The sequence below is a fragment of the Fusarium oxysporum genome, chromosome II (assembly GCF_013085055.1).
Source record: "Fusarium oxysporum Fo47 chromosome II, complete sequence".
Lineage (NCBI taxonomy): Eukaryota > Fungi > Ascomycota > Sordariomycetes > Hypocreales > Nectriaceae > Fusarium > Fusarium oxysporum.
In genome coordinates, this window is record NC_072841.1 from 2,333,307 (window position 1) to 2,350,203 (window position 16,897).

The window sequence follows — 16,897 nt, forward strand, 5'->3', positions numbered from 1 at the left end:
AAGTGACACTCGGAGCTACCGGACTGTAAGCCGCGGCTGAGTGTCCCTCAATCTAACCACAATTCGTCGTCTTGCAGCGCTCGCAGCGGCATCATAATTTTGAGTTTGGCATTTGTAGCGCTGATGCGACGTGCCGTAAATGGACAACAAGCCGAATGACCAATAGGAAACAGTTTTTGGAGCCGTCTCACAAGTAAACGGTAATCGAGGCGAAGATCAACGCGGAATTACTTCTCGCCGCGGTAGCATCACAGACGATTGCATGATTGACTATGTAACTTTGCAATCTCGGCCTAGAATTTCGGTCGATGATTTGCTCCATCAACACGGCAACGTGGCTTAGCTATCCCAGGGGAGGCAAGAAAACTTAGGGCCTCTTTTCTAAGTGATAAAAAGACTTAGGTAAGTTTAGTGTATCTTAGTAAGTCTCTAGACCAATTTATTTTGGTACTCTGGTTCGATATTAGAAGCTTCTTTTCTCTTTGCGGCTATCCTCGCATGAGAATCGAGCACGATCGAGGGTTTACGTTGTATTAGCTATCTTTAGGCCATTCATCTACCAGCTTTGCCCGATGAAACCTGGTAGTCCATCCCAGATCCGTCTCAATATCATCCAAAAGCTTCAGAGCCGCTTCCTGCTCCCCCTTTTCATAAAACACTTGCCCGGCCACAAACAATGCCTGCACTGAATTCGCCCTTACAGGATCCGAGGGCTCTGCCAAGCTAACACCACAAATCTCTCTTGCGTAATGATGCACCTCTTGCTGGATCTGTCGATAAGACTTTAATCGCGCCGAGACAGTGGAGCGTATGAATGTTGATTCTTGCGGTTGGTTTACGAGGAGGAGAATCATGGCCATATGATAGTTTTGCATTGTTGCGGCGCAGATGGGGAGTTCGTACCATATTTGAGTGAAGTTGCTGAAGCAGGAATCTGACGAGGGATATGGCGTTCGAGCGTAGGGGGTGAATGTTGATGGGAGGCTGTCGTGCCACTTTTTGAATTCTGCCAGGAGCATTCTCCAGCGTTCGAGGAGACGTTCTTGTGTTACGCCAATAGTAGGGCGTTGACCAAGAGGCAATGCATAGTCCGAGGGATTTATGGCATCGCCTGAGGTGAGATGATTTGAGAGCTTTCCAATGAGCCATGTTAGCTCATTACTCTTGGTATCCTCCTCGATATCAGCTACGGTACGAATATCCGCTGAACATGGAGGGCTGAAGGGCATGAGAGTCCCGTCTTCTGTGGTGGCGAGACCTGCATTCTGCCAAAGGCGCACGTCTTTGAGATCAAGACGAGTCTGCGTTTCACTGATGACTGGAAAAGTCAGAAGAATCTATAGATTGGGGATGCGGCTGAGACTTACAAGCGCAGAGAAGATCCTGACGTGCTAAACTCCAAAGAATAGGACCCTGAATAGCCGTGCGTGGGATTACCACTGGTGAAGCAGGGTGTGAAGCATCCTCTGTTGGATTGAACAGTGGCAAAGCACTCAGGTGAGCCCGCCAAGCTGTTCCAGGTGCATCCATTAGTTCGTAGATACAGAGTATAGCAACCGCAGCGAGCATATCCTCTCTGTCACTCAAGCTATTCTCGTAGGTACAAAGGTCAACTGCATTCTTCAGATGGTGAATGGCTTCATCGTAGTGCTTTGCAGATTCATAACGCCAGTCATATCCTCGCCACCTGGAGTCATTGGACTTTGGATTAAGCTGATTCTTGGCCACGCGATATAGATGTTTCGCTGCAATGGCACACATGGATGACTTGAGTAAGGGACTCGTTGCTGCTTTGACAGGGACTTTACCCGAGAAATAGCAACCAGTGTCAAAGATGTCAAACCTGAAATTGTTAGAAGCACTTATATCAATGGAGAGGAGAACTCACCAGATACCTGGCCCTTCTTTGTAATGCTTCAACAGATGAAGTGTTGCTAGCCTTGACTGATCTGGATGTTCGCCAGGAGTTGAAGACTCTGTATCTGGAGCATATGCTTCCCCCTCAATGACAAGAGAATCATCGATCCAAAGGTCTAACTCTGGTGCAGGCGATTTAGACACTTGCTCTGCTTCCGCAGTATAAGATGTCTCTCTTGTTTCATCAGGATAGTCAACTCTTATGCTATCTTGCTCCGCATAAGGATCTTCAACATGGACGAAGCGAACTTGGTAAACCTATGTTAGCTCCTAGATACGAACGATAACCCAAGCACTTACGTTCATCCGGAACCTCAACCCAGACATGATCCGCTTCAAAAGCGTCACCGGTATCAACTGTATCAAAATCTTCAACAACCTCGCTTCGACTCCTCTTTCTAGAGTAATTCTGAAACGGCCGAAACACCGATCTCTTGGAATAACTACACATTCGCGAACTTTTAATACATGCTCCACAAACCGGTTTCGCTTCATCACATTTCAGCTTTCTGCTTCTGCAAGTTTGGCTTGATCGCCATCAGCACATCATTTCGTCAGCATGAGGGATAACTTACCAGCCTGAAAAAGACCGCATTGTCGTCAAGCCGAGAAATTGATAAAAAGCATTTGGGTGATCGAGCCGAGCGGTGTTTTATAAACAAGGTGCTTGTTCCGATGGGGTTGCCACCAGTGAATTGAGTCATATGCGGAGACCAAGCCGAAGACCTGGAAAAGGCTGACAAGAGAGGATATCAAGGCGAGGAGGGACAAGAATGTGGGGTAATGAGTGACGTCTCGGCAGTTTGATGCCCCGGTTGATAAGCGGACCCGATTAGCGGAGCCGACCTGTATATGAAGCTGTCTGGGTTATTTATTGAGCTGAATGGCTTCTTTTTCTGCTGGGTTAACCTATATGCAGCATAGTAACACTTTTTGAATTAACTACTGTTATCAAATCTTATTATCATGTCTTCTGAATCAGTTGCGCCGTTCTCCGTCTCTGGCAAGACCGCCATCGTCACAGGCGCTGGGTCAGGTATATCTTCCCTGGTAATCTAATATCATATGATACTGATGATCCTAGGTATCAACTATGAGTTCGCTCAGATCTTGCTCGCAAAGAATTGCAACGTCGTCATAGCAGACCTCTCCCTGCGACCAGAAGCCGAAGCTCTAGTCTCAAAATACAAAGACTCCTCCCCTCGAGCAGTCTTTGTCAAAACAGACGTCACATCCTGGAAAGATCTCACAAACGTATTCAAGACCGCCGTGAAAGAGTTTGGCGACTTTGACATCGTTTGTCCCGGTGCAGGCGTCTACGAGCCTCATTTTTCCAACTTTTGGCACCCTCCGGGTTCCGCAGAGTCTAAAGATCCCCTTGATGGTGATCATTATAAGCTATTGGATATTAATCTCACGCATCCTATTCGTGCTACGCAACTTGCTATCTCACAATGGCTTCACGGCTCCCCCAAGAAAGTCTCACCCGAGAATCCAAAGCGGGTGATTCATATTTCCTCTATTGCAGGTCAATGCCCCGCGCTCAGAAGTCCTATGTACGGAGCGAGCAAGTTTGGCATCACAGGCTTCGTAAGATGCCTCGCAGAAGTTGAGAAAATTGGCGTTCGTGTCAATGCCGTCGCACCTGGTTTAGTGCGCACCCCGTTATGGACAGAACATCCCGAGAAGTTAAAGTACGTGAATGAGGGGCAGGATGAGTGGGTTACACCACAAGAAGTTGCCGAGGCCATGCTTCTCTGTGTGGAGAGTGACAAGTACCCTGGTGGAACAGTGCTTGAGGTTGGAAAGAACAACACTCGTTGTGTGCAGCTGTTCAATGATCCTGGACCTGATACGAGTGGTCAGTCGAAGGGAGTTTCTATTAGTAACACTGAGGAGGCGGATAAGAGTATTTGGGAGTGGCTTGGTGATAAGTCAATTTGGGGTTCAACTTTGTAATCATGTTAGTTAGTTTCTGTAGCATCAAGAGCCAGTCATTACCTCAGATCATGTCCTGTCCCTCGGTTGAACTGCATTTCAAACAACAGCCCCGCAATGTAACAAGCGTGTTATCACGAGCTGCACTCGTGAAAGTGCCACGCATCATTCTCGAATGCATACGCGGGTTACTTATTTAGGTAACCGACGATAGTCAAATGACCCTGATGTCTGTGTTGTTCTTGGCTCAGCCAGTCAATATGACTTCCCCTCTTCTCGCTGTACGCCACTTCAATTCATTACAGCGAGGTGCAGCGGCATAGACTCCACGCGAATACGACCCCCGCTCGTTGTCTACTCGTTTATGTAATTTTATCGTTGCCTAATGTACCGAATGTTGAGGAATCGTTGAGGTCGGCTTGTTGTCCGTGTTTTTTTGGCTCGTAAGTGGCTTGATACCCACATTTCGCCTTGACTACCACTTTGGGCTGTGATGATGTTGTCAACGTAACGACTGTAGGTAGTGAGGCGGATGAACGACAATGAAAGTATTACTAGACGTAGTAATATCGATTGAGGTTTTTGTTCGTAGCCACCAGCTCGGGATGCAGTTATATATCGATCAATCCAATGCCCAGACCTGAATCCCTGATTTAACGTTGTCATCTTCCCCGTGGCATCATTGAAATAGCTGTATTAGTTTCAAGTCGCAAGGAAAGCTAATATGCATAACACAGACGTCCTTATAATCGGCGCCGGGATGTCAGGCATTGGCCTGGGTGTCCACTTGATTCGCGAATTTGGCACTAGGAACTTCGAGATCTTCGAGAAAGACTCTGCCATAGCCGGAACATGGAGAGTCAACAGTTATCCAGGCTGTGGATGCGACGTATGTATAAGCAACTCAGAAAGATCGCTTCTAACTCTTGAAACAGGTTCCATCCCATTTCTACTCATACTCCTTCGCTCTCAACCCCAACTGGTCTCAAGCATATGCTATGCAACCAGAGATACAGACGTACTTCAATGATGTTGCCAAGAAGTATGATATTGAAGGACATGTTAGGCTCAACTCAGTCGTTGAGTCTGCCCACTGGGACGAGTCTTCTGGGACTTGGGAAGTTGCCATTCGAGATACTAAGACCTCTGAACTTATCATTCGTCGTTCCAAGGTCCTCATCTCGGCTGTCGGTGCCCTATCCATCCCCAAAGAATGCGATATTCCTGGTGCTCCAGACTTTGAAGGGCGAATGTTTCATACAGCCAAATGGGACCATTCCTTCGATTGGAAAGACAAGGAAGTAGTGATCATTGGTGAGTTTGTTCCAGAATACACTTATCTCAGTTACTGACTGAAATAGGAAACGGCTGCAGCGCAACTCAAATCCTCCCTGTCATAAGCTCGGGAGACGGAGCCGTCCAGAAAGCAACCCAGTTCGCAAGACAAGCGCACTGGCTTGCAGAACGTCCCAATCCAACCTACTCGGCCACATTCAAATGGACCATGAGATGGATCCCCTTTGCAATGCGCTTATATCGTGCATGGCTATACTACCTGAAAGAACAAGACTTTGCAGGCTTTAGAATCGCTGAAGGTTTCCAAATTCGGAACCAGTGGGCGAAAGATACTGCTGATTATATTCGAAGGACGGCACCCGCCAAGTATCTGGACTTTCTGGTTCCTAAGACTGAGGTTGGCTGCAAGCGAAGGGTCAATGACACGGACTACCTTGCTTGTTTGCATCGAGATAATGTTGAACTTGTATATGACGATCCGATCCAGAAGGTTGAAGCGAAAGGTGTACGAACGTCTTCTGGAAGGGTAGTAACTGCCGATGCTATTGTCCTCGCGCATGGCTTCGAGACCCAGAAACCACTATACCCCATGAAGATATTTGGAAAGGATGGGGTCAGCATTAACGAGCATGTAAGTATTCTCTCCACTGCCTCCCATCAATCGTGGTCTGCAACTCGCTAACAGGGGACAGTGGAATCAAGTCAGCGAAGGTGCGGCGTCATCCTACTTCGGAACATGTCTCTCGGAGTTCCCCAACTTCTTCATCATGATGGGCCCAAACACCTTGAGCGGCCATCTATCAGTGATCTACACCACCGAGTGCCAGATTAACTACACAATGAGAGTTCTCAAACCAGTTCTCACAGGAAAGGCAGACATCGTTGAGGTTACTCCCGAAGCTGAGAAGAAGGACATAGACAGAGTTCAAGAGAAGGCTAAACGCCTTGTTTGGGCGACAGGATGCACATCGTGGTTTATTGATGAGAAGACGAATAGGAACACAATCATGTTCCCGGACTGGCAGTTCAAGTTCTGGTTGCGTAGCGTATTTGTTGCATGGAATGATTTGGAGTATCGCCATGTCAGCACTAACAAGCCCGTGAAGACGTCGCGAGTCAGCTTCTCGCTTCTTGCTGTGGCGGGTTTAGTAGGTTTAGGGTCATTTTATCTTCAGATCTTGAAGGCATAGATACGCACTGCAAGACCAACGACTGAGCAGAAGATGTTCAAAGAGAGAGTTCACCAATAGAGACATATTTAAGAAAGGAATTCATTCATTCTTGATGTTCAACTTGCTAACTAACTATGCAAAAACCCACGATATGCCAAATGCTAAACACTCATCCAATTTTAAGTTTATACTACCCCAATCATTACATCATCCATCTAAAGACGAGGGAGCGTCTTGGTAGCACAGCAAGATGAAGGAGCCTCCTCCTCCTTCTTGCCGAAAGCATCCTTAGATGCAGCATCGACGCAGAGAGCCGAAGGAGGAACCCAGAGACCAGGGTTCTTCTGGTAGAAATTTGAGGCGCGAAGCATAACGCTGACGGGCTCAGCGGGCATCACGGGGAAGTCCTCTGTGCGGGGGAAGTGAGTGAGACCGAACTGGATATAGCAGACGATATCGGTGTTCTCAATGGGCTCATCGCGGGCTACCCAGTCGAGAATGGTGCTGTTGTGAGGGTGGTTCTCGACACCGGTGGACTGGCAGACGTAGTCACCAGCAGGGAAGATCTCGTAGTCCTTGTAGGGAGTAACCCAGAGACTCTTGCGAGCGAAGGCAGCGCGGTTATACACGACACTACCGGGCTTGGCGAGGAGACCGGGGCAGTTGTTGTTGAGGATCTTGTAAGCAACGGGCTTCTTGGCGGATGGGTTGATGCTGTTGGGGTTGGTGATGGCCCATGAGCGACTTGTCTCGTGGCAGTAGTTCGCAGCGCCCTCCTTGGCTGTTCGGAGAGGAGTGTTCTTGCAGTAGAAACCGTTGCCGTAGGGGTTCTCAGGAGATCCAACCTCTGCCTCTGAAGGCATAGCGTCGTTCTGGACGATGGAATTGTTGGGTCCGTCGATCTCGGGGTCAACACGGAGGGAGAAGATGTGCTGGTGGTTGTGAGCGTTGATGGTGGGCGCGACTTCGGTTCCGTAGGGAGCGGCTGTCTCGCTGGGGTGCATGCAGTAGGTGTTGAGCATGCCGGTCAGCTTGATCTCAAGCTTGTAGGTACCGTCGAGGGTGAAGGTATGGTAGAAGCCGTATTCGTAGTTGGCGGCGGTGATGATTTGAGAGATGATGAGCTTGCGATCACGGGCGGAGATGACGGTGCCGTCACGGTAATCGGTGTGCTTGTACAGAAGACCGTTGTCTTCCTCGTGAATGCAGATGGCGTTCTTGATGATAGCGGGATCACCCTCACCAGTAGCCATGACGGCATCGAGGTAGTGGATGGCGCCCTTGCAATCACATCCGAGCTTCAGAGAGTTGGTCATGAGACCGGTACCATACTCACCGACGTCGAAAGCGTGCTTCTTGTGGTGAGGAGGGTCGGGGTTACCGTAGGGAACGACCATCTCGACGACACTGATACGGTTGAAGAGAGTGCGCTCGCGGTGCTCATGCTGATCCTCCATGCGAACATCAGACAGAACAATACCTTCACGGTAGTTAAATCCAATGTGCATCTTGTAGCCAGCCCAAGAAATCTCATTTCCTCGCATGCGGAAAGAAACGCCCTGGGGCTGGGTGATGTTGATGGGCTTCAGAGTGCCATCAATGTAGTTCTCGCCAATAAACTCGGGCATATAGTTGTGCGAGGTGAGAGGAATCTTTGTTCGCTCACCGTTGACGTAGCGGATATCAACAGTGAGGACTTCCTCCTTCTCAGTATCGACCACGACGGAGAAATCCAGCGGGTGCGCATACTGGTTGTCGTTGGGCGAAGCGCGATAATACACCAGACCCTGCTGGAGACGGCGCTCATAGCCCCAACGCTGATCAACGCCAATTGCCCAAGCATCGATGTAGATCTTGGACATGTCGTCAATGCCGAGATCCTTGCAGGCCTGAATGACACGAGGGTCGGCGCGAGCAACGCGCTCGCAGACGTCAAGATCCTCGAGGGTCAGAGTAGGACCGACTTCAGAGACGTCCTTCCAAATCTCGACCTTGCCGTCGGCGATGTTGGCGACAACCTCGGAGACTTGACCATTGCCCTTTTCGATGACGATGGCGAAAGCGCGACGAGAAGGTCGGGGACCAGTTCGGGCGCGGAAAGCAGCATATTCTGCCTTTAGGGGCTCACGGAGAGTGAGACAGTTGAACTTGAGAGACTTGGGCTTGGCATAATCACGGATGATCTTTGCGGCAGCGCGAATCTCATCAATCGATAGCGGATCTGTAATTGTTAGGGGGCGGGTTCAATTGGGGTTCAATTGAGAGGGAGGGTAAACATACCGAGAGGATGTAAATGTTGAGAATTTGAGAGGTCGGGAGCGGCGTCGTTGGGCTCTTCCCGAAAGATGGTGTAGCCGGCGATGGATGAGGTGTCTGCAATCATGATGAACGTTGTCTGGGCTGAGCGACTGTGCCATACGGTGGATGATCAAGTAACGTATAAGTGTCCAAGGTGTTAGACCTGGAGGGGACAAAGTTGAAGAAGAACTGTAGCTTAGTTGGTAGTTTACTGTAAAGAGAGAGAGAAAAGAAGATATTGTCAAGAGGATACAGAGCTTCTTATAGAGAAAGAACAAGAAAAGTAAAAAAAGCAAGGCGGATGTGAAGACACACACGGCATGGCATCCACCGTGTGGCGCCCGCTCCGATTGTCCTGACAGACACCGCTCCGCTGCATCTCCACTGAGCGGGAATCCGCTGAGACTGTAAGACATTACAGAAGCAAAAGATGCTGACTACAGTTGGAGTGGGAACACACAAGCGAGATCTAGATTTCGACAAGGGTAGCTCTACCGAAAACTGCTACAGAATTGCATTCTCTGATCCTGGGGAATATCACTCTATGTCGTGCCAAGCCATCTCCGGCAGTTCGACGCGCCCAAACTCTCTGATGTCTTTGACTCTCTCAAAACGGGCATAACAGTGAACGTTTCTACAGGTCCACAAATTACCGTATCTGACTGCTATCTAGCATAAACGGTTGGAGATCGAAACACGAGGCTCAATCATCTGACCCAGCGATCAATCTTCCCCCTCATCTAGACTTCTAACCGCTTTCAGCATCTGATTCTCAGCTTTGCACCCATGCTCCCCGCTAAACCGTTTGCAGGTAACGTTTTGCAGTTTTGCCCAGCGGCCGATAAGAATGTCGTCTCCCTCCCCCCCGAGATAACCGAACAGGTGATCCCTTCTTCATCCCCCTTGATTACGTTTTCCCAAAGCTGTTACCGGCCCGGTCGAAAAAGCAACGCGTTATTCCCCACGGGGAAGTGGTTGCACAAGACACTGGAATTCATCACGTAATGGAAATCTCGTCGCCCTCTCTCCTGATGCGATGCATCGCTGTTCCCCATGGGGTACCATCGCGTTTCCCCGCAAACCGCCATTGGAATGATCGCCAACTTCCATCTTGGCCCGGGTTGTCCTGTCAGAATGTCGACGGCGTGCGCCTGTTTGCATCACTGGGCTTACAGTACCTAAGGGCAGACGCCGCCGTCGCTGAAGAGCGTTAGTAGGGCAGTATGACCGGGGCTGGAGATAACAGTGCCCCCCCAAAAAAGAACCTTATCTCTGTGCTACTAACCCCAATGCGCGCTTTTTTGGCCTGTGCCAGGTTTTTCGTTCAGTGCTGAAGCATCCCTACAATCAGCTACCACCACCAATCTCTGTACTCCATACAGTACTATCATGCCCGTAGAGCGACTTGTCACACGATACTTGATACCAAGCACTTACCAATTTCAATTCTGTGTGGCCATCGTACCTAATGTAAAAAAAGTCTCCTTACCAAAAACACGCTGGTCCGTTCCCCGTAGCAAATTTGGATATAAGCTCGCCACGCGCATTTGCTTTTTTACTTCCCATTTCATACAACACATCGCAATCTTTCTGAGTCACATTCTCGCTTCATTTCCCGCCAGGGCTGCCCGTCGCCTTTTTTCTCTCCCCTCTTCTCCTTTTACGTCATATATTCTTTCTCGACGAGGTCATCGTCAGACGCGGCCATGACCAACGACGTCGAGACAAACTCTGCGCTCAAGCGCACAGATACCACCAGCCAAGCCATCCGCGATGCAGAAGATCTCGCCAACTTTGGCCATGACCAGAGTCTAACGCGAAAATTCAGCATGTGGAGCATGTTTGCCCTGGCCTTCTCTGTCCTGGGTACGTGGTCTACGTTCGCGCAGGGCATAGACAGCGGCTTGACCAGCGGAGGCCCAATCGCTATCCTCTGGGGCCTGGTTCTCGTGTTTGTCTGTAATGTCTGCGTTGCCGTGTCGCTGGGTGAGATGTGTAGTAGTATGCCTACTGCGCTCGGTCAGGCGTACTGGATCTCGCGATTGTGGCCGACAAAGGCTGGACGGTTCTGCTCGTATCTTTGCGCGTGGATTAACATGACTGGTTGGATCACTTTGTCGGCGTCGCAGATTGCTTTCATGTCTGAGTTTATGCTCAAGATGAAGGTTCTATTCCAGCCAGACTGGGCTGGTGCGGATAAGGGATGGGTTCTATTCCTCGTCTACGTCGGCGTCACTGCAGCTATGACTCTATTCAACGTCGTGGCTTGTCGAAAGGACATCGTTCTTCCATGGTTCAACAACTTCGTTGGTGTCTCCTTTGCCAGTCTTTTCTTCATCATCAGCTTGGCCATGCTCATCTCCGTCGGTACCAAGGACAACCTCCATTATCAGCCTGCCAGCTTCGTCTTTGGACAGTGGATCAACCAGACTGGTTGGCCCGATGGTGTTACCTGGTTCATCGGCCTTGTCCAAGCCGCCTACGGTCTTACGGCCTTCGACGCTGCTATTCACTTGGTCGAAGAAATTCCCTCACCACGAAAGAACATCCCCCGCGTTATCTGGCTCTCGGTCGTCATCGGTGCCATCACTGGTTTCATCTTCATGGTCGTTTGTCTCTTCTGCATCGTGGACATGAACATCGTCACTGATCCTACGACCGGTCTTGCTTTTATGGATCTTCTCAAGCAGACTGTCGGTCTTCAGGGCGGAACTGTCCTTCTGACATTGTTCATCGTGAACGGTATCGGACAGGGTATTGGAATCGTTACGACCGCTTCACGTTTGACTTGGGGTTTCGCTCGAGACGGTGGTCTTCCTTGGAGCGGCTACTTTGCGAAGGTCGACGATTTCTGGAAGGTTCCTGTTCGCGCACTCTGGCTTCAGGGCGGTGTCATGGCTCTCATCGGAGTTCTCTACACTTTCGCCTCAACAGTCTTGGAAGCTATTCTAAGCGTCAGCACAATCGCACTCACAGTATCCTACGGCATGCCCATTCTGACGCTCCTTCTCGTTGGCCGAGATAAGCTCCCACCAGGCGAGTTCTCTCTTGGACGATTCGGCTCAGTCATCAACTGGGTCGGCGTCGTTTACTGTGCCATCACCACCGTTTTCTTCTTCTTCCCGAGCGCACCGAACCCCGCGGTCGCAGACATGAACTACGCCATTGCTGTTTTCGGCATCATGCTTGTCATCACGCTGGTGTTCTGGATCGTCAAGGGACGTATCACTTATCTGGAGACCGAGGAGGCGCAGGGAAACATCATCTATGCGCAGCGCGCGGAGCGGGCTAACTATGTTGATGTCGATGTCCGAACCAAGACGGATACGGAAGCTCGTCGAGCTTCTCAGACCGCAGGGCCTAGTGCTTCCTGATTGGTTGGGAGGACCGGCATAGTGAGACTTGGTGTGAAGATTTAGCAGATACGTGTAGTTGTAGTTGAAGTTTAGAATCAATGAAGATGGCACTTGCGCATGGGAAAACCCGTTCTATTTAATTACACTGTATCTTTGGCCTATCTTACTACCATAATCGGTATAGTCGATCTCCAGTGACAGGAAACATTGATTTAGGAAGCATATTTGCATTTTTGACAGCAAATCATACGACATGACAGTCATATCACCCCTGGATCATGCATCAAGGGTCCCATGGCACGGCAAATGATCAACCGCTTGCAACTCCAGTAGCCGAATGCATTTTCTTACCCCGATTCTGCTTAAATCGCTTGCAAAACGACTGCCCGATACGGAAGCGAGAAACATCTCCTTATCGATCCAGGGTATCCCGCCCGGATATCCACACCGGCCCGGAGGACACTATACCGAGAATGGGCAATATTTTTCAACCTTTTGGTCTGGGGAATCGGAACCCCACGTTGATAGCTTCCGCCGTTATACGAAAGTGATATCGAGTGACGCTGTGAATGACTATAGGTATACAAGGATAGCTTTTCCTCAGCTGATTTCCCCAGATATCTTCTGTAGAATCGAATCATCATACATCCACAATGAGTCTAGACGTTCAACTTACTGCGCCCAATGGGCGAACCTACAAGCAGCCTACTGGGCTGTTCATCAACAACGAATTTGTTCCATCCTCAAACGGCAGCAAAATCACTTCAATAAACCCAACGTAAGACCAAGGCCCTACCGCCAAAAGAACCATCACTCACAATCAAAGGAATGAGCAGGAAATCACCTCCGTCTACGCCGCATCGTCCGAAGACGTCGACAAAGCTGTCCGCGCAGCTCGTCGCGCCCTTCGCAATCCCGCATGGCGAGACCTGCCAGCTACAGAGCGCGGCAAGCTCATGAACCGACTTGCCGAGCTCGTCGAAGAGAACCGAGACATTCTCGCTACGATCGAAACATGGGATAACGGAAAGCCTTACTCTGTTTCGTTCAATGAGGACATGACTGAGGTGGCTGAGACGTTAAGGTACTATGCTGGCTTTGCGGATAAGGTCTTTGGACAGGTTATTGAGACCACTGGTGATAAGTTTGGATATACTATCCGTGAGCCTATTGGTGTTTGCGGACAGATTATTCCGTAAGTGCACCTCAAAACGAGTAGTTTAGAGGCCCTCTTGACTAACAACTTTGATAGATGGAACTATCCCCTTGCTATGGCAGCTTGGAAGCTCGGCCCTGCCCTCGCCTGCGGTAACGCCGTAGTCCTAAAGCCCGCCGAGCAAACACCCCTCTCAATCCTCTACTTCGCCAACCTCGTCGTCAAGGCCGGCTTCCCCCCCGGTGTCGTCAACATCGTCAACGGTCTCGGAACCGTCGCCGGTGCAGCCCTCGCTTCTCACATGGACGTCGATAAGATTGCCTTCACTGGCTCTACCCCAACAGCCAAGACAATCATGAAGATGGCTAGCAGCAACCTAAAGAACATCACTTTAGAGACTGGCGGCAAGAGTCCTCTGATCGTCTTCAATGATGCTGATGTTGATTTGGCTGCTTATTGGGCCCATGCTGGTATCATGTCAAACCAGGGTCAGATCTGCACTGCAACAAGTCGTATTCTCGTTCAAGAAGGCATCTACGATAAGTTTCTCGCTGCTTTCAGAGCTCAAGTCAAGAACATCTCCAAGGTCGGTGATCCCTTTGACGAGAAGACCTTCCAAGGTCCTCAAGTTACAAAGGCTCAATACGACCGCATTCTCTCTTTCGTCGAAGTTGGTAAGAAAGAAGGTGCCAAACTTGAGCTCGGCGGCCAGCCATTCAAGAAGGTCGGCGATGGAAAGGGCTACTTCATCGAACCTACAGTCTTCACTGGTGTTTCCCCCAAGATGCGAGTTTTCCAGGAAGAGGTTTTCGGACCATTTGTGGTGGTTAGCAAGTTTAGCTCTGAAGAAGAAGCTATCAGCTTAGCCAACGATACTCAGTATGGTCTCGGCAGTGCCTTGTTTACTACAAACTTGACGAGGGCGCATCAGGTAGCGAAGAGGATTGAAGCTGGTATGGTTTGGATTAACTCGAGCAATGATAGTGACTGGAGGATTCCATTCGGTGGAGTCAAGCAGAGTGGTATTGGAAGGGAGTTGGGAGAGGCTGGTCTTGCGGCATATTCGAATATCAAGGCTGTGCATGTTAACATTGCGGCGAAGTTGTAAGGTAGATGGATTGAGAAGACGGTCTATCTGTACCAAGATACTCATAGAGAAAGATAATTTGGAGATCATCCAGCCAATTTCTTGAAGACATCGACGGGAACACCCCGACGTATACTCCAAATCGTGTCATGGTCCGCTGCCTCGATGGTCTTGGTGTTGTAGGTAATGATCTGTTCAACCTCTTCTCCTTTGAAACAGCTGTCCAACCATTTCGGTCCATCAGTTCCCGGTGCTCCAATCATAGAATCCTCCTCAGCGTAGTAGACATTCACGGTCAACCTCTTGCCAGCTCCCTTCAGCGCCTGTACCAACTTCGGCACCAAGTCATCATAGTCAAGCCAGTCGCCCCATCCTGGTACTCCCTCTGTCTTCTGCATTAAGAAAACCGACTCATCGCCGAATCCGCGAATACTCTCTGCGTGCACAAGTTTGAACAAGAATGGTTCCAAGGATTCTTCAAAAAGGGCATCGGCTTTGGTCTCCTCAGCGCCACCTTCTACATTCTTCTTTTTGGATAATCCAAACATTTGGCTCATACCAGCAGATGTCGCGACAACTGGACCAAGGGTGCCGTTGACGAAACCGATGAACTTGTCTGCTTGGGCTAGCATGCTAGCGGGCAATGATTGGGTTACAGACATTGACAGAAGGTGTGAGTGAGATGGAAGGATCCAGGGACCTCCGATGGCGAGATAGGGCCTTTCTGGGCTGAGAATCTCGGGATGATGAACGAGCATGTCTAGAGCGTAGACGGTTCCTCCGCTGTGACAAGCAAGAGAAACGTGCTTGATTCCAAGGTGTTTAAGAAGAGCCAGAGTCATTTCTGAAAATATTAGTTATCTGTTGGTTTCGTCCCGGTGAGTGGTGACTTACTTCGACACATGGCAGGTCTCTTCTCCAACTTGACAGGATCCGTCCCACCAAAACCCGGCCGATCCATCACAACCATGCGAACACGGTACTTCTTGGCTAACTCATCTTTCGCACAGTGGAAAATTCTCGATGCACATAACGGCGCAAAGAAAAGTAGTACATTCTCATCAGCGGCGTTGTGATAGCCGTAGTCGGAGTATTTTACCTGGAGACTGCCATGATCATCTGATGGATCCGCTGGAAGCTGGAAGGTTTGGGAGAAGCGAGGGTCTTTGAGAAAAGCCTCGGGATCTTTGACCTCTGCTGCACTTGTCATTTCGATGCAAATGTGTATGCTCTCTTTGTCTTCAATTCAGGTAAAATGAGGCTTCTTGGCAGATTGAGAATAAAGAATGAGTGAGCAGTGATACGAGACATGGACCAACACGTCACGTGTAACCTTGAGGGCCTATTACAGGCTGAATTTGGCGGTGGATAAGAGGGGTAAGAGAAGCATCAGCCGATAAGGCAGAGTCAATTCGTAGGAACTGAGTTGAAGGATTGAAGGATTAGTCTGTAGTCAACGTCCTTTTCACATCATTTCTAGCCATTTCAGCATATTCTGCCTGCCTGCCTCTTCCATCTTTCGCTTCCAACGTTGTTTTGCCTTTCGGTTCAATAGTCCCGCCGGAGATCCTTGACTTGCCAAAACCTCAAGCATTGCAAGGTTACCCTGTTCCACAGCAATTCTCATCGCTTTCCGAACATTTTTGCGCTTCCTATTCGCGCCAGCCATGAATAAAAGTTCCACCATCTCAAGATTCCCTCTTTTGACCGCGATAGGCAGAGCTATATCTACCGTCCTTTCGCCATTAATTATGTCGGCAACAACATTGGGCTCCTCATCCTTCAAATCCTCAATGCTTCGTGTCGGACCTAATGCATAATCCAATTCTATGAGTCTTCGAACGATGGGCAGACAGTCGTCCAATACAGCGCGTTGAAGCCTTCTCAAGCCCCAAGATGCGAGAGTGTCTGCCCCGGAGGAGAAACCCTTGGTCCACCAAACGCCTTCATCCTCACTATAACCATCCAATATAGCATCGTACGCCAGATTGAAAACCTTAGGATTGGTTGTTGTCTCTAGCAATTTGCTCAACTTGATACCAGCAGGCGATCTTGTAGAAAGGTCAGTTCGTCCGTTCATCCAGATAGTATCCGCAATTGACGGTGCGAGAAATCGGTATCTCGTGAGAGGCCGACCCGACTCAATTGCAACGCGCAAAAGGTCAATCTGCTCCGGGAGAGCAACTTCAGTGACTATGTCCTTCCTATACAGATCAAGTTCGCGTTGTCCGTTAGAAACACTCTTCAATAAGAGGATGATGCATTCCATCTTGTCCAACTTGACAGCAAGTTTAACTGGGTTTGCAAGTCTGACAAGAGACTTTCCACATTTCGGCGGCCTGAAGCCACCTTCATCGTCTATTAGGCGGCCAGCCTGAGGAACAGGTGTCTGGAACGATAGCAGTGCTGTAAATTGGCTATCTGTCGTTGATAGTGGCTTTTGGTGGAAGGGACAAAGGATCAAATCCTCATTGGAGAGGGTATCTTCGAGAAGAGAAATATCGTTCAAGTAGACAGCCATTACCGCTAGAGCGTCTCGAAAAACTCCACAAGACTCATCCAGATGAAGCGCTGTCGCATCGAATTCCGGTGATTCATTCTTGGTGTAGAAATCGGGATGAGAGTAGATGTATCCGTGCTTAACCGCTACTTCACAAACCACCCGCACCATACCTTC

General features: G+C 49.4%; 8 protein-coding genes across 8 annotated transcripts; 4 read left to right on the forward strand and 4 right to left on the reverse strand.

Annotated features, from left to right (window-relative positions):
- Nucleotides 1–486: 486 nt before the first annotated feature.
- Nucleotides 487–2,512, reverse strand: FOBCDRAFT_247954 (uncharacterized protein; the record flags this gene model as incomplete). The annotated part of the gene is made up of 5 exons (XM_059610824.1): nt 487–1,318; nt 1,368–1,843; nt 1,889–2,165; nt 2,218–2,360; nt 2,493–2,512. The coding sequence occupies 5 exons, from the start codon at nt 2,510–2,512 to the stop codon at nt 534–536; spliced, it is 1,701 nt and encodes a 566-aa protein (XP_059464140.1). The 3' UTR covers nt 487–533.
- Nucleotides 2,513–2,831: 319 nt separating this feature from the next.
- Nucleotides 2,832–3,895, forward strand: FOBCDRAFT_257025 (uncharacterized protein). Its single transcript, XM_031173411.3, has 2 exons — nt 2,832–2,953; nt 3,002–3,895. Exons 1-2 carry the CDS (start codon nt 2,884–2,886, stop codon nt 3,874–3,876), a joined length of 945 nt encoding a protein of 314 aa, XP_031050196.2. The 5' UTR covers nt 2,832–2,883; the 3' UTR covers nt 3,877–3,895.
- Nucleotides 3,896–4,579: 684 nt separating this feature from the next.
- On the forward strand, nt 4,580–6,341 carry FOBCDRAFT_128153 (uncharacterized protein; the record flags this gene model as incomplete). Its single annotated transcript, XM_031173412.3, has 4 exons — nt 4,580–4,744; nt 4,791–5,169; nt 5,217–5,782; nt 5,844–6,341. 4 exons carry the CDS (start codon nt 4,580–4,582, stop codon nt 6,339–6,341), a joined length of 1,608 nt encoding a protein of 535 aa, XP_031050197.3.
- An 86-nt stretch (nt 6,342–6,427) lies between these two features.
- On the reverse strand, nt 6,428–8,817 carry FOBCDRAFT_176454 (copper amine oxidase). The gene is made up of 2 exons (XM_031173413.3): nt 8,604–8,817; nt 6,428–8,544 (listed from the first exon to the last, which is right to left on the reverse strand). Exons 1-2 carry the CDS (start codon nt 8,704–8,706, stop codon nt 6,539–6,541), a joined length of 2,109 nt encoding a protein of 702 aa, XP_031050198.2. The 5' UTR covers nt 8,707–8,817; the 3' UTR covers nt 6,428–6,538.
- A 1,391-nt stretch (nt 8,818–10,208) lies between these two features.
- On the forward strand, nt 10,209–12,121 carry FOBCDRAFT_214778 (amino acid/polyamine transporter I). Its single transcript, XM_031173414.3, has one exon. The coding sequence runs from the start codon at nt 10,328–10,330 to the stop codon at nt 11,993–11,995; it is 1,668 nt and encodes a 555-aa protein (XP_031050199.1). The 5' UTR covers nt 10,209–10,327; the 3' UTR covers nt 11,996–12,121.
- A 206-nt stretch (nt 12,122–12,327) lies between these two features.
- FOBCDRAFT_176458 (aldehyde dehydrogenase) lies at nt 12,328–14,241 on the forward strand (the record flags this gene model as incomplete). Its single annotated transcript, XM_031173415.3, has 3 exons — nt 12,328–12,755; nt 12,804–13,172; nt 13,230–14,241. Exons 1-3 carry the CDS (start codon nt 12,631–12,633, stop codon nt 14,239–14,241), a joined length of 1,506 nt encoding a protein of 501 aa, XP_031050200.2. The 5' UTR covers nt 12,328–12,630.
- A 33-nt stretch (nt 14,242–14,274) lies between these two features.
- FOBCDRAFT_15062 (uncharacterized protein) lies at nt 14,275–15,482 on the reverse strand. Its single transcript, XM_031173416.3, has 2 exons — nt 15,115–15,482; nt 14,275–15,064 (listed from the first exon to the last, which is right to left on the reverse strand). The coding sequence occupies exons 1-2, from the start codon at nt 15,428–15,430 to the stop codon at nt 14,307–14,309; spliced, it is 1,074 nt and encodes a 357-aa protein (XP_031050201.2). The 5' UTR covers nt 15,431–15,482; the 3' UTR covers nt 14,275–14,306.
- A 125-nt stretch (nt 15,483–15,607) lies between these two features.
- On the reverse strand, nt 15,608–16,794 carry FOBCDRAFT_214781 (uncharacterized protein; the record flags this gene model as incomplete). The annotated part of the gene is made up of 1 exon (XM_031173417.3): nt 15,608–16,794. A coding segment is annotated over exon 1 (1,051 nt), but the record flags the coding sequence as incomplete, so codon positions are not given.
- Nucleotides 16,795–16,897: the final 103 nt, after the last annotated feature.

Coding starts and splice junctions, on each gene's coding strand:
- FOBCDRAFT_257025 (XM_031173411.3), top strand. CDS start 2,884: ATGTCTTCTGAATCAGTTGCGCCGTTCTCCGTCTCTGGCAAGACCGCC. Junction 2,954..3,001: donor CGTCACAGGCGCTGGGTCAG/GTATATCTTCCC, acceptor TGATGATCCTAG/GTATCAACTATGAGTTCGCT.
- FOBCDRAFT_176454 (XM_031173413.3), bottom strand. CDS start 8,706: ATGATTGCAGACACCTCATCCATCGCCGGCTACACCATCTTTCGGGAA. Junction 8,545..8,603: donor TCAACATTTACATCCTCTCG/GTATGTTTACCC, acceptor TAACAATTACAG/ATCCGCTATCGATTGATGAG.
- FOBCDRAFT_214778 (XM_031173414.3), top strand. CDS start 10,328: ATGACCAACGACGTCGAGACAAACTCTGCGCTCAAGCGCACAGATACC.
- FOBCDRAFT_15062 (XM_031173416.3), bottom strand. CDS start 15,430: ATGACAAGTGCAGCAGAGGTCAAAGATCCCGAGGCTTTTCTCAAAGAC. Junction 15,065..15,114: donor GAGACCTGCCATGTGTCGAA/GTAAGTCACCAC, acceptor TAATATTTTCAG/AAATGACTCTGGCTCTTCTT.